Source organism: Ovis canadensis, chromosome 18 (genome assembly GCF_042477335.2).
Source record: "Ovis canadensis isolate MfBH-ARS-UI-01 breed Bighorn chromosome 18, ARS-UI_OviCan_v2, whole genome shotgun sequence".
Lineage (NCBI taxonomy): Eukaryota > Metazoa > Chordata > Mammalia > Artiodactyla > Bovidae > Ovis > Ovis canadensis.
The window spans coordinates 45,115,209-45,130,194 of record NC_091262.1 but is presented as its reverse complement, the minus strand read 5'-3'; the positions used below and the strand labels follow the sequence as shown (position 1 = coordinate 45,130,194).

The 14,986-nt window shown below is 37.3% G+C and overlaps 1 protein-coding gene across 1 annotated transcript in view; it reads left to right on the top strand.

Moving 5' to 3' along the window:
• ETFA (electron transfer flavoprotein subunit alpha) overlaps positions 1–14,986 on the top strand; it is a 77,558-nt gene that overhangs the window by 52,621 nt on the left and 9,951 nt on the right. The window contains exons 10-11 of the mRNA XM_069560133.1: positions 6,611–6,676; positions 13,220–13,300. Coding sequence (XP_069416234.1) covers positions 6,611–6,676; positions 13,220–13,300 — 147 coding nt within the window. The remainder of the gene's footprint in view (positions 1–6,610; positions 6,677–13,219; positions 13,301–14,986) is intronic.

Below are 14,986 nucleotides of genomic sequence, written 5' to 3'. Positions count from 1 at the left end.
ATTATAGACGATTCATGTAGTTGTGATGATTAACATGCCATCTCAGATACTGATACAATCTGAGTTAGTCCTGGTACAGGACCATTATCTGATGGTTGAGACATACCTTCAGCTTAAGAGCAGGAGTATGCATGAAGTTCTGTATTCATGTGAAACTCAGTTGAGGCATAAACCTGTCTGAGAATTTCATAATACAGGCAGAGAGCTGTTTGAGAGAAGAGCCACAGTTGTGCTTTGCATTTTGGGGCCTCTTCCAAAAAGAGAAGAGACTTAAAAACAATTTGGCAAACGGAGGAAATAGTTTGGCCTTTTAAATGAGTAGCAGGATGAAATATAGCAATATTAATGCACAAGAGACTTGCAGTAATTAGAAAATATAGTTCGGTTAATCTACTTCTCAAAGAGACATTCATTATTTCCTGTGATGAATCACATTTAACTCCTAACCTGGCATTTGTCCTGGGTATTTGTGTTGTGTTTTAGCTGTTGTAACAGTTGCTGTTTAAGGTTATGCCTCTGTAGTCTTCTGAGTCAGCAATGTTGAGAGAGCGTGTGCCGTTCTGTAAAATTTGTTTCATCCGAGGCAGTCTTAGGGTATTGTTTTCAAGCACATACATAGGATTGCTGAATTCTAGTTTTTAATAGAACTACTTATATGATGTCTTTAAATTTTTTGTCTTCACATAAATGTAGCTTTTTACATTCCTTCCCCAATCTGGAAAGCGAGACTTGGTAGAAAAGGAATTTTAAACCTGATTTTTAAAGAGGCAAAGAAATACTGGCCTGGTTTTTCTGCTCTGAAAGCTCCAGATTTAACCACTCTTCTCATAGTCATATTTTTATATAAACATAAAAGTAAACATTCAAATCTTTCATTTCTACTTTGTTTAAGCAGTACTGAAGTTGCTGCAGGCAGAATACTGTTCCAATTGTAGGAAAAAAGATGTAATTTCAACTTGGTATATATAATTTTTGTATGACAAATTTGATATGTCTTGGTAGCCGTCTCTGGGCTATGTATCCCTGTATGAAGATTATGTTAGAATTTTGTAAAGAAACTCACGTCAACTTCCTAGGCCAGCCAGCACTGTCTAGAAAGTTGGGCTGAATTCAAACTTTACAGCTAGTACTAAGTGCCCCTCTCCCCCAAAATCACTAAGACTATCAGTAAAAAAATTTTCCCAATACATTATCCCAGAAGAATTTTATAAAGTTAAATAGCAACTTCTCTTGAGATAGTGATAGTTACTATCATGATAGTAAACTACCCAAGTAGTTTAAAGTGGGATTTATGTGGCAGTTGGTTGTCTGATGCCTTCTGGTTTAAAGATTTAGTGATCATTCAGTAATAATAATAGCATTAATAGTAATGGCTCATATTTTGAGCACTTCACATGCATTGTGATATTTAATAATCCCAACAATCCTATTAGCTGCAGGTATTTAATTTAAAAATAACATTTTAAAAATGTAGGTAGGTATGTTGTTTCTTTAGACATAGTGCTGTGGCACACTTAAATAGGCTACAGTGTAGTGTAAACATAACTTCTATATATACTAGGAAACCAAAAGCTTCTTGTGACTTGTTTTTTGCACTGCTCGCTTTATTGAAGTAGTCTGGAATGTGCAAAATCTCCAGGGTGTGCCCGTATGCTTTTTTGAGAAGTGTGAGCCTTTCGGGATAGAGTCTTCAGGTTTTTCTAAACTTTCAAGAAAGAGTATCTCACTAGAGAACAAAATTTGATAATCAGTTTCAGGGTATAAATTTACTGTTTTAAACCAGCCATTTTCATCTGCTTTGGGTTTTCTTATAATGGTCTACCATACCTGAAAATTGGTGGATTTGAGTCATCTGTGTGTTTCTCTATTGACTGCCCCCTTATTTAATCTTCAGCCTGGTCATTCTGCTGACTTTCCTTTTATGATCTTCTGAGCCAATAAAAGCAAAGCTAACACAAGATACTAATGTCATTCTGTCTTGAGGTCTTACTGTCATGCTCTGCAGTACCTCATAGAGCTTACAAGAAGGCTCTTCTTTACTTTGGTTTTTTTGTTTGTTTGTGTACCTCACGGATTGTGGAATCTTAGTTCCCTGACCAGGCATTGAATCTGGTCTCTCGACTGTGAAAGTACAATCCTAACCACTGGACCTCCAGGGAATTCCCTTCTTTAGCTTGTTCTTAAATTATCTTCGGTCTTTGGCTGTCTAGCACGGTGGTAACCATGAAGTTACATGTGGATATTGGGCGCTTGAAATGTGGCTAGATTTAATGAGATTATATTATTAACATTGGCTTTACCTATTTCATTTCACTTTAATGAGGCTAATAGAAATTTTTTTAAGTATGTGGCTTACAATATTTTTATATTATATATCTCTTTTGGATTTAATAATGTTAGGCAAAAATCACAACGTGCAAGTAAGAAACACTTTTCTACTTAGCATCTGCACCAGGATCTTCTGGAGAGCAAGACTCAGAAATGTATGCTCTTGGAATTTCATATTTCCTGCCCAAGATTTGAGTGACGCAGGAGAGTGATGTTAGCAAATACTTTCAGAAGAAAGCAGCCAAAACCCAAATCATGCATCAGAGAATACTCTGACCATGTTACTTCCCCAGGTTGGTTGGATTTCTGTAAAAGTGTTAAGATTTCATTTCAGTCTTTCAGTTCTCAGACATACAGATTTGTCATCATGCTCGGACTAGTAAAACCTATTCTAAAAGCGTGTTTTGTTTGAAGGACTGAGGAGCAGGAACAGATGGGTTAGGCTGTAAAAGTAGACTCCGGTTTGGCAGAGGACAGAAATTACTCCAGAGAACCATCATCCCCCAAACTGCTTCCTGCTGCTAAAGGCCATTCCGCTTCTTGTTGGCAGGAACAGAAAGTAGGGGGTTGCATAAGAGACCAGAGCTCTGTCACACCCGGATTTTTACAATCTTACCTTAACCTATGTTGACTATGAGCTTCTTGAGTGTGTATCACAGGGGATTCTTGCTGTCCTGTACTTCTGCTAGTCCATACAACTCTTTTGTATGAATAAGGGAAAAAATACTTCTTTCTCAAGTTACTTTACTGCCATCTGTTGGAAAATTATTGTAATAAAAATGCAGATCTATAATGACTATGATATGAATAATGCCTCCCTCCAGAGTTGTTCAGTATACAGCCCGCTCAGCTGTATACGGTAGCCCTGGGATCACCCCACGAGTCCACTAGTCACTGAGTGGGCTGAGAAAATCAGTGTTTGAATAAATATCAGTTCTTGAGTGGTACACCAGTGGCTTGGGAAACCAGATACTGTGCTAAGGATTGAAGCCTTACAATCCCAGTTATTCAGATGAGCAAGCCGAGGCATAGAGAGGTTAAAACAATTGGCTCATGGTCAAAGGTCTGTTAGATGGCTGAGTTGGCATTTATTTCAGCATAGGCAGTGAGATTCCAGAGCCTAGGTTCTAAACTTCTAAATGACAGTGATAAACTCCTCTTGCAAACCTCTGTTAACCACACTGGGTGCAGCAGTCTCCAAGCCCTATTCCTGTGTTTATCTGAGCACACTCTGAGGTAGTGTAGACATCTGCTCCTGAGTTCTTTGGATGAGGCTACAGCTGCAGTCTTTTTTAGGTCTTGGCAAAGAAAGAAAGATTTGTCCAAACTTGTTTGAAGTAGGTGCTGTCCCTTCTTTACCAACCCTGTGGCTCTACTGCTCACCCGTCCTCTCCATCCTTGAATTGCACGATGATTAACCCAGACTGCTACCAGCTGTGTCCCTCGTCCTAGTTTCTTACTCTCGTAGGTTTCTTTCCCTTTGTGAAGGCTACTAGAACTTTATCTCCAGGACTACCCCTCCTTCCTTTTCTGTCTGTTCCTTTCTTTAATCCCACCTCTTTTTGAACCCTTAATTGTTGTTCCCCCCTCCAACATCACCTCTCATTTTCGCTCTAAAGTTTTTTACCTACCATCCGATTTAGAAAGAAAGTGCCTCAGGGCAGGGATTGCCTTGTTATGTTGTGAAGCAGTGTCTAAGTGCTCCATAAATTAGCATCTGTGGAGGGTTTTGCACATACTAATTATTATTATTGAAATACAGAAATGCTTTCTGAATCATGAGGAAGCATCCTATGACTGTAGTCTAATTGCCTGTACACGTTTTCTGAAAAAGAAGAAAAAAAGCATCAAGCCTCTCTTCCTGTCGTAAAGAGCCATCAGATCTCAGAACAGCAGCCAAAATCTCAGGACTCATTCAGGGCTGTTGTTTCAAAGCTTTTTTTAAATTTATTCAGAGAACCATGTTTGCGTGATAGTAAAATGAGTTCTTATTGGTCAGGAACAGGTCAGAATTTACCTGTTTGGACAATTTATGCTTTTTAGAAAGGTGGGAATGACCCTGGAACCACCGTTGGTTTCCTTTGGCCCAGAATCTGTTGTTTCTTTACTGACATTTATGGTTAAAGCCAGCAGTAGTCATTTCTCAGGAGGTTTAATGTAAATTTCATTTATGTCATATTTATGTTGATGTTTAGTGCCAGAGTGAATCAGCATTTTTATTAGCATTTTATAATGCAAATGGGGAGGCTTTTAAGACTTGCTGAATTTTAATGTAGACATGTATGTCAGAAAGACCCCTTTATATAGAACTATTGATCCTTTCCAATATATGGTTTGAGAACATACTTTGAAGCATGGTTAGCAAGACAGTGTCTATCTAAATAACTTACTTTAAAAATCTTTACATTTTACAAATGTAAAAAGCTTTACATTTTGGCCTGGTTTTCCTGAATGTAGGATTTAGTAAATATACCATGATTAATAATTTAATGAATGTTCTCTCTTAAAAGAAATGCTGGTCAGAATAAACTGAATGATGTTAAAATTATCGATTGAAGTTACCTGTAGTCTTCAGCGGAAAATACTGGTGCTTTTTCAAAATAGTAGTGTTTGTTTATTAGTCATACAAGTGTCATTGTCTGATAAGAGTATAATAACAAGGCCTTACTGTATTATCCAAAGGTGTATGGCCATAATTGATGCATTGGATTATGTTTAAGATAAAATCATGGGATTGCTTTTGATCCTCACCCCATACATTTTGCTTTCTACAGTAGTGTATTCCCCACCCTAAGACACAGTCTCTTTAGGCCTAAGTGCTCTTTCCTATTTTCAGGCTTTTGATGATTAACTAATGAGAGGGTTGAATTGAAAAGCAAACCCAGCTCACTGTAGATTTTTAGATGATTAACTCACATTGGGGGCTAGGTTGTGTCCTTTCCAGAGTACTGAAGGGTATCCTGCTGCTCTAGAAGCGGTAGACACTTTATGCCTTTAAAGAGAAGACCCAGAGAGCTACGCTATCAATGTGCTGGGTCAAGTTACAGGTTTCAAGCTGCTCACGAGCTGAGGATCATCTGTTGTACTGGTCCTCAACTCTGTGTATGTTAGAGCATCCTGAGGAGCCTTTTTAGAAAGGTCCTCTATTGAAGAGCTTTTTAAAGAAAAGCTCCAGTGCTCATGAATTAGATTACGGGCCATGCAGAAGACAAAGTGGGACCACCTGACATTGTCATTGACTTTGAAGTATTTGCCCTGTAATAAAACTGTGTGACAGAGCCACCTTCAGTACCTTCCACATTACTCATATTGAGGAGAGACGATACTGTCAGTCATGATGGAACTGTAGTGTCAGTCTGGTTACATGGTAAGGGGCACCCCCTACCCAAGCCAGGGCTTGTTCAGTTTATGTGTGGGGAAAGCTTTTCAGCTGAAGTTTTAATTATCCCTAATAGAGCAACTAAACATTTTTAATTAAGCACTTATTAAATTGGTTTTCCATGATGATAGTGAGTTTTCATTTTTAGATAAAGGTACAGAGAGCAGTCATCATTCCCTTTATAATTAGTTGAAGCAGAGGGGTAGGAAGAGATGCAACTATCATCCACATTTACTGGGAAACTGCAGTGCAGGGACCCATTTATTAGGCGTTAGAAATACAAAGGTTCATTCTGTACCTGTGAGAAATCTGTTATTTTTTAATTAAGGAGATTGTGTGTGTGTGTGTGTGTGTGTGTGTGTGTGACCCTTGAGACTGATTTGTATATTTGGTTTTTCTAAATGTGAAGCTTAATAAATATACTCTGATAACCACTTCAACAAATATCCATGAGAAGCAAATAGCTGAGTCAAAGTATACTTTAATACGTATTTCTATATCAATATGAAATGTGTATATATTGTGAATGGCTCCATGCAGGGTGGTGAGTTGAAGAGCTGTATCCAAATGAGTAGCACAGACAGAAAGTACAGCCTTACAGCAAATTGTGAGATTAAGTGAAACAGTTGATATGAAGTGCTTAGCACAGTGGTCAACACAGTTAATGCTCAAAAACTCTTATTATCCAATATTATTGTTCCACCACTACTTTATGAATTCAGGGGTAAGTGTGGACTATGGGTTAGGGAGATCAGGGAAGGAGGAAGGCATAATTTAAGTAATACATATTGCATCTGTTTCATTTAAAATATTTCTTGTATAAGACTTGGGTTGGTTATAGCAAGTACTTTGGAAGGTGTAATATATGAATGCATATTAATGATATGGTCTCTTTTGTTTCAGGAACTTTATATTGCTGTAGGAATATCTGGAGCCATCCAACATTTAGCTGGGATGAAAGACAGCAAGGTAACTACACAACAGTGATGATACTAAGAGGAAAAGTTTTCATATTTTAAAATTTAGGTTTCACTGAAATGCTTCCATGTAGTTATAGTGTGTGTAGTGGAACCGTTCGCATTAACACAAACCTAGGAATTGAAAGGTATACACACCACTGTACCCTGCCTGAGGATGTACCACTGGTGGGAGAGGCAGTGTGTATCATGGAAAGAGATGTGAACCTGAATCCCAGCTCCCCTGCAAACTTACCGCCTGACATGCCTTGTTTGTGCCTTAGCTCTTTGTCTGCCAAATGCACGTGTTGGAAGATCTCTTTCAGCTCTGACAATCCATGGCTAGAGAATATGGGGTGAAAACAGCTTGATGAGGTTCTGCCCATCTAGTTTATGACGTACTGATACCTGGTTCTGTGTTTTACCCTAGTCCCCTAATGGTCCCACTGTCATACATCAGCAGTGCCCGTCTTTCTGGATCGTTACTAAATTGTGACTGACACATTTTGGATTGGAGCATCTCAGAACCTTAGTAATTGTCAAAAATGCAGCATATAGAGGAGCCGCTTGATTTTAACTTGCTGCATGAATTCTGTCTAGAAGTCCTGTGTGATGACTCTGTGAACATACATTTCAGAATATGACACATTAATTCATGCATAACAATGCACAGTTTGAATTATGAACTTAGTCTTTCATGAAGTCAGAGATGCCTCTGACACTCCTGCTTTTATTCATTCAGATGGAAGTTTGATAGAAAAGGTAATAAAACTTTTAATAGGTTTAACTTCTAACTTGAAAAGATGCATGCACTACCTCCTTGTAGCCTCTAAATGAGTTGGCCCAAAACCAGTCAGATTTCACAGTTGGATGGCAGGTTTCTTCACTGAGCTCTGAAAGCAGCAGTGCCAATGGGGAAAATGTTATTGCTGCATTAGAGGGGAAAAAAAAAAAAAAAACAATAAATACCAGCAACCTTCAGAAATATTTTTAGCTGGGCCTGTTCAGACATATCTAGAATTTTGCTTCTCTCTCTGCCTGCCTAAAGATCTTGGTGAAAGTTCTTGTTCATGCCAGCAGGGCCGGACTGGAGGAGAAATGGACTAGATGGTAAATGTCAAAGCAAAAAGGGAATAATTGAATTAAGGAGACCCATGTTGGGGAATAATCTGTAAGAATAAACTTGAGCCAATAATTTGTCTGTCTGTCCAGTCAACAAATATTTACTAAGTCTGTGTACTTTGTACAGATGCTGGAGTTGCTTAAATGAAAATGACATAGTCCCTGTCATAACTCTCTTTTGTGGGAGACGCACCAATGTTAGATTGTAATTTTGGCTAAGTTTTAAAATGGAGGATTGGGACTTCCTGGTGGTCCAGTAGTTAAGAATTTGCTTTCCAGTGCAGGGGATGTGAGTTTGAGCCCTAGACAGGGAACTAAGATCCCATATGCTGCAGGGCAACTAAGCCCACGTGCCACAACTACAGAGCCCAGCTGCCGTAACCAAGACCTGACCCAGCCATAGATAAAGTGATTGGTTTAAGTCTGATAGTTCAGTTCAGTCACTCAGTCGTGTCAGACTCTTTGCAGCCCCATAGACTGCAGCATGCCAGGCTCCCCTATCCATCACCAACTCCCAGAGCCTGCTCTGCATATAAACTGTATACAGATATATGGTTGAATACAATCTGTGTTTTAAAATGTCCATAAGGAAGAAGAGTATTAATTTATAAGGACATATTAAAAGAGCCCTAGAGTGCAAGCAAGATTTTATCATAATTATTTACAGTTGATATTTCAGAAACATTCTTTCAGTAATCTGAGAATTCTGTAACTGGCCGAAATCTTTTTTCTTAAATATTATGGTAGTTCTTTGCCCACAATTACAGGCTCTTTCTTTAAAAATAACTTTTATATAGTGGGATGAAAAAGCTTTCAGATGATTAAACTGTCAGATGTTTGACTAGGTGGCCTCCAGGAAATCACTAACCGTCGTTAATTAAATAAATCTCTGCTAGTAGCTATGAAGCAGGCTACTTATTCCCAGAAGAGAAAGACCATGATGCAAATCAATGCCTATGATTCAAAATGTTTGTCCTTGTGACTAGATTTGAGGTGTATATTGAAACCGTGCTATATTATAGTCTTTGACCACACTTTAATATATATGGCATGTTTCTCTGCATCAGTAGTTACCTGGACTGCAGTGTGTGCCAATTTCAGATATTCTGGAATATTCAGGCCTCAGGGCCCTTTTAGAGGATTTTACACATATATCATATAGACTATATTTTAAGTTAGACTGTATCAAAATACTTGAAAAGGGTGTTCTGCCTGTTTTCATGAGATGGAGTAATAGGCAGGGAAGTACTTCATTTTACTTCCAAAGATTCAAAAATTATCATTTTTTAATTAAAATAACACCATGTTAGAGTCAAAGTCTAATCTTACTTTAATTGGAATGGTGTTAGAAGCATCTGTGGGGATAACCAAACTATTTGTAGTATATAAAGAAATCTGTTATTAATAGAATAATTGTGTAAACATAACATGTTTTTAGTGACAGTTGCTCCGTAATCTGTTACTGATCTGTCATTATAATCCTTTACATTTAAAGATTTTATGGGAGTTAAGAGGAACTTGTGGTAGTTTTTGTAGGAGATGTAGTACTTTGTTACATTTACTTGCTGGGTACATAAGGACTTAAACTTTTTTGTTTTAAATATTCATCTTTATAATAGGCCAACTAGATAGTTAACTTTTCTATTCTCACAGTAGACCCAGGGTAGTAATTTAAAAATGCTAAATGGAATGCAGTATATACAGAATAAATAGTTTGAGCTTTAAAGCCTATGAATTAGGATATGGCTTTGTTACTTTTTAAAGTTGAAATCTAACATTTATAATCACAAGTTTAAAACATATATTGTTAATAGGTGGGAAAATACTGATCACCTTATAAGTGAAATAAGCTGAGAATTGACTCTAATAATATGTATCTCATGATTTGACAAAGTTGACTTCTGTCTTGTTGAATAAAGCACACCAAATATAAAATGGATGAATAAACTTTTTATCTGTAGTTTTTATTCAGTATATCTAAAAATTTTCAATGACCTACAAAAATTCCCTGTTATATTTGGTTGGTTTGGTTTAAGTCAGATTATTAATTTATATATGTAAAATTCACATTTTTAGTATATTGCATTAAAACATTCTTCTGCATGGTAAAATATACATAACATAAAGTTTACCATCTTAATCTTAAGTGTAAAATTAGCTATGTACACACTGATAGTGGTATTAAATGCATTCATAATGTGCACCCATCATCACTATCCAACTCGACAACTCTTTTCATCTTTTAAAACTGAAACTCTATACACATTAAATGGTATTTTCCCAGTGTCCCACCTCATAGTCCATATACTGACAACCACAATTCTACCTTTTGTTTCTATGATTTTGACTATTCTAAGTACAATTTAAGTGGAATCATCATTTGATATTTGTCTTTTTGTGACTGGTTTATTTCATTTAGCATAATGTCCTCAAGATTCATCCATGTTGTAGCATATGTCAGAATTTTCTTCCTGTTTAGGCTAATAATATTCCATTGTGTGTGTGTGTGTGTGTGTGTGTGTGTATACATACACACCACATTTTGCTTATCCATTGATGGACTCTTGAGTTGCTTCCAAGTTTTAGCATTTGTGAATACTGTGCTATGAACACAGGTGTACAAATATGTTTTCAAGGCCCTGATTTCAGTCCTTTTGGGTATATATCCAGAATTGGAATTGCTGGATCACATGGTAATTCTATTTTTAATATTTTGAGGGACTACTATAATATTTTCCACAGCAGTTTTACCATTTTACATTCCCACTAGCAATGCACAGGGTTTTTAGTTTTCCACACCCTTTTCAGCACTAGTATGTTTTTTTTTTTTTTTTGGACAGTAGCCATCCTATTAGATCTGAGGTGTTATCTCATTGTAGTTTTGATTTGCATTTCCTCAGTGATCAATGATGTTGAGCATTTTTTCATGTGCTTACTGGCCATTTGTATATCTTCTTTGGAGAAGTGGCTTTTAAAGCCATTTGCCCAATTTTTGAATTGGATACTTTGGTTTTTTGTTGTTGAGTTTAGAAGTAATTTAGTATTTTTAAAAAATATATTCCATATATTAATTCTTTATCAGATATATGATTTGCAAGTATTTTCTCTCATTCTCTAGGTTACCTTTTTACTCTGTTGATAGTAACTTTAGAGCCACAAAATTTTTAAATTTCCATGAAGTTCAGTTTGTCTGTTTTTTTTGTTGTTGCCTATACCTTTCATGTCATATTCAAGAAATCATTGCCAAAACCATCATCATGAAGTTTTGCTCTATGTTTTTCATCTGAGCATTTTGTAATTTTAGGTCTAATGTTTAAATCTTTGATCTGTTACGGGTTAATTTTTGTAAATGGTGTTAGGTAAGAGGCCAACTTCATTCATTTGTATGTAGATACCTGGTTTTCCCAATACCGTTTGTTGAAAAGGCTATCTTTTCTCCATTGTATGATCTTGACACCCATGTCAAAAATCATTTGACCATATATGTGAGGGTTTATTTCTGGGTTTTCTCTTCTGTTTCATTGGTCTATAAATCCCACTTGAGGTTTCTTGAGAGTCCATATGAATTTTAGGATGAGTTTTTCAGTTTCTGCAAAAGTCACTATAGGAACAGTTCTGATGGATATAGGATTATTGGTCGACAGTTTTTTCTTTTACCACTTTGAATGTATCAGCTCACTGCCTTCTTGCTTCCAAAGTTGGTAATGTAAAATCTGCTGATAGTCTTGAGGATCCCTTATGTGTAGCAAATCAATTCTCTCTGTTTTCAAGATTCTCTTTTTATCTTCAGCTTTTGAAACTTTGATTGTGTGTCTTAGTGCAGAGTCTCTTTGAATTCATCTTACTTGAAGTTTGTTGAATTTCTTGGATGTTTCTATTCATGTCTGTAATCAAATTTGGGGAGTTGTCTGTCATTATCTCTTTAAATATTCTCTCTGCTGTCTTCTCTGTCTTCTCCTTCTGGGACCACCATAAGATATTTTGGCCCTCCTAATGGTGGTCCACAGGTCCCTTAGGCTATGTTCACTTTTCTTAAATCTTTTTTCTGTTCCTCAAGCTTGAAAATTTCCATTGTCCTATCTTCCAACTTGCTGATTCATTCTCCTGCTTGATCGAATCTGCCTTTGGATCCCTCTAGTGAATTTTTCATTCACACTTTGTACTTCTCACCTTCAGAATTTCTTTGTGGTTTCTTTTTGCGTTTTCTCTTTGTCACTATTTCCATTGCATTCACACATTGTTTTCTTGACCTTCTCCTCATCTCCTTTTAGTTTTTTTTTTCCAAACATCTTTAAGATGATTATGTTAAAGTCTTTGTCTAATAGATATGCCAGTTTCTGTTTATATTTTTTTTGAGTGGGCCATACTTTTTTCTTTTTTTTGCCTTGTGATTTTTTTTGTTGAAAACTGGACATTTGAATCAAGAATATAGTAGATTCTTCTATTTCCCCAGAGTATGCTGGGGTTTTTTGTTTTTGTTACTGTTTTGTTTATTGTTCTTTTTGATTGTTGTACACTGTCTCTGTGCCAAGTGTTAACCTGAGGTATATAAACTTATGGGCTTCTGGAGTCTTTTCAGTGTCTGTGCCTTTCCCTAGGCATGTATGGCCACTTTGCAGTTTTCCTCTGATATGCATTTGCTTTTGAATGTCCTAGTCATTAATGTCTGGCTCCCACAGGGGGAAAATGAGAAAAATGAAGAGCACTAATCTTTTAAATCCCCTGGGAATAACTTTGACAGGTGGGGGGAAACCAATGGTTGAGGTACAACAGCAATAGCCACCCTCTTCTTTGTTTGCACCTTTGTGATCAGATGCAACACTCTGTGATCAAAGCACAGATCACCAATATTTAGAGGACAAGGTTTCTTTTACCCACTCTGAGTGCTATAAGCTGTATGCAGGCTGTTCCAGGAATATATACACAGCTGCCTGCCACCAGGAGTCAGAGATGGGGGTTTAGTAGCAACTATTGTGCTAAGAGCTACAGTTTACCATTCAAGTCTTCCCCTGGAAGTTGCAACCTTTAATAGATTCCAAAATTCCAAACTGGTTACATGAAAGATTCTGCCAGTTCAGTTGTTGTGTAGGTGGGGAGACAGTTTCTCAGTGTTTCCTATTTGGCCATCTTCCCAGAATCCTCTCGGATTTGTTACTTATCTACAACATTTTTTCGTAAGTTAAAAAAGAACTTTTAAAAATAATGATATAGAACCTTTTTTAAATATTGCAGTTGGCCTGTGGTAGGGTTGGGAGATAATTTTTTGTTATGTTCCTACCCAGAAACTTCTAAATTTACAATACCAGTACAAATTAAACTAATCTTATTTGATAGACATTTTTAAGAATACAAATTTGTTGTTAAGGAAGTTAGAATAGAACCATCAGTCTGTGTGGTATGTTTTCTTAAAAAACTCTTTACTTTTGTTTCATAGACAATTGTGGCTATCAACAAAGACCCAGAAGCTCCAATTTTTCAAGTGGCAGATTATGGAATAGTTGCAGATCTATTTAAGGTAAGTTGGCCTTGAGAGTGATAGCTGTTATCTAAGTTGTCATCCAAGAATCTGCAGGAGTTGGTCAGGGAGGAAGCTGTCATAGGAAGACAGTGTGTGAATGTGTATCTGTGTCTGTCTGTGTATGTATATATTAATATATTTACACAATTTTGAACTACTTACAGTGAAGAATTGTTCTGCTTAGTATATGATGTTTTTATGGAGCATTATATTAATAACTTTCCCTTTAAGAAGTCCATATGATTCTTGGCATATCATGTACTAAGTTAGTACGCAGTGTGAAATGACTCAAATAATTATAACCTAGAACCATATTTACCAGATACCTTAAAGAAATTCCCATCATAACCCCTCATTCAGAGATTTACTAGTGATGCTATAGCTTTTCTTGGGATGAGTGGGCTCTCAAGTCCACTTTATCGGTTCAACAGGTATATGCTCTGCTTGCTGTGTTTGAGAGTCAGAGGCCTTCCTAATAGTGACAGCTGTAGGAAAGAACACTTATTTCTAACTCCTCACACTCTTTAATATTTTTGTATTCTTTCTGCCCTCCTACCACCCTTATGTTTGCCCTCTCAGTGAAAGAATTACTTCAGTGATATAGTTGAGCACCTGATACCCATTTGGCCACATTTAGAGGTCCTAGCTTATGCATGGGCTGGCCTCTTTTTGTCCCTCAGGGCCTGTCTACAAGTTTCTAGGTTACCTTGTGCAGAAATCACTTAGGCAGTGATTGAGGCTCTGAAAGTAGCATCCAATGCTAGGTTTACTAACCTGTCACATAGAACTATAATGAGCTGCTGTGGGCCTTTATGGAGAGGCTGCACCCTGGGAACAGAACCAGGGGTGGTCTCCAGCAAGAGGATTGGCCCATTGCCATGGCTTCTCTAGCACTTGGATGATCCAGATGAACTCACGAGTGTACTTTGAGAGCACATCTGTATTTTGAAGTGTATGTTCACGCTCAGTGAATAATGGGCCCTTCAGATGCTCAGCAGTTCCTTGGTAGTGGCCCAGCCTGCCTGCCGAGACTGGAGTGGGGCTATTGCCCTGGGTCAGCAAAGGGCATTTTTCCCTGTGGAAATCCTCCCCACTGCTGCGCCGCCCCACACGCAACCCAGAAGAGCCTCTATCTTGCATGGGAAAAATACAGCCCATCTTCTGTGGCCCTAGGGTTCTGTATCTGAAATGTAGGGTTTAGGTAGGTTAGCTGCTCCTGTGACCTGGCCCAGCTGTATAAGAACTGTGACTGTAGCTGCAGTCATTTAACCAAGATATTCCAGTGGGAGGAAAAGTTACTATGAAAAAAATAAATATTTTTGTATTTCTGTGTAATAATACCTTTGTTCAAGTAGAAAGTGTTTAGTTCCAGTGAGATACAGATAAAGGGATAAAGACCTTTAAATTAAAAAATGAAATTAATACTTGCTGAACCCCAGCCATGTCTCCTGTTGACATGTTTGCAAACAGACATCGAATGTAGTTGCCTTTTAATTTTCTTCAAGAGACTGTTTTAATAAATTTATAAGTGATTTTATTTCAGGCCTATTTTTCTGTCTGCTTGTGTGCTGTATTTTGCTGCCCACATACTTGATGAAAAAATGAGGAACACTCAGACATTTGTGATGTTCATACTGTGGACACCCGCCTTGGGGCAGGAGCATCTCTGCAGCAATGTTGGAT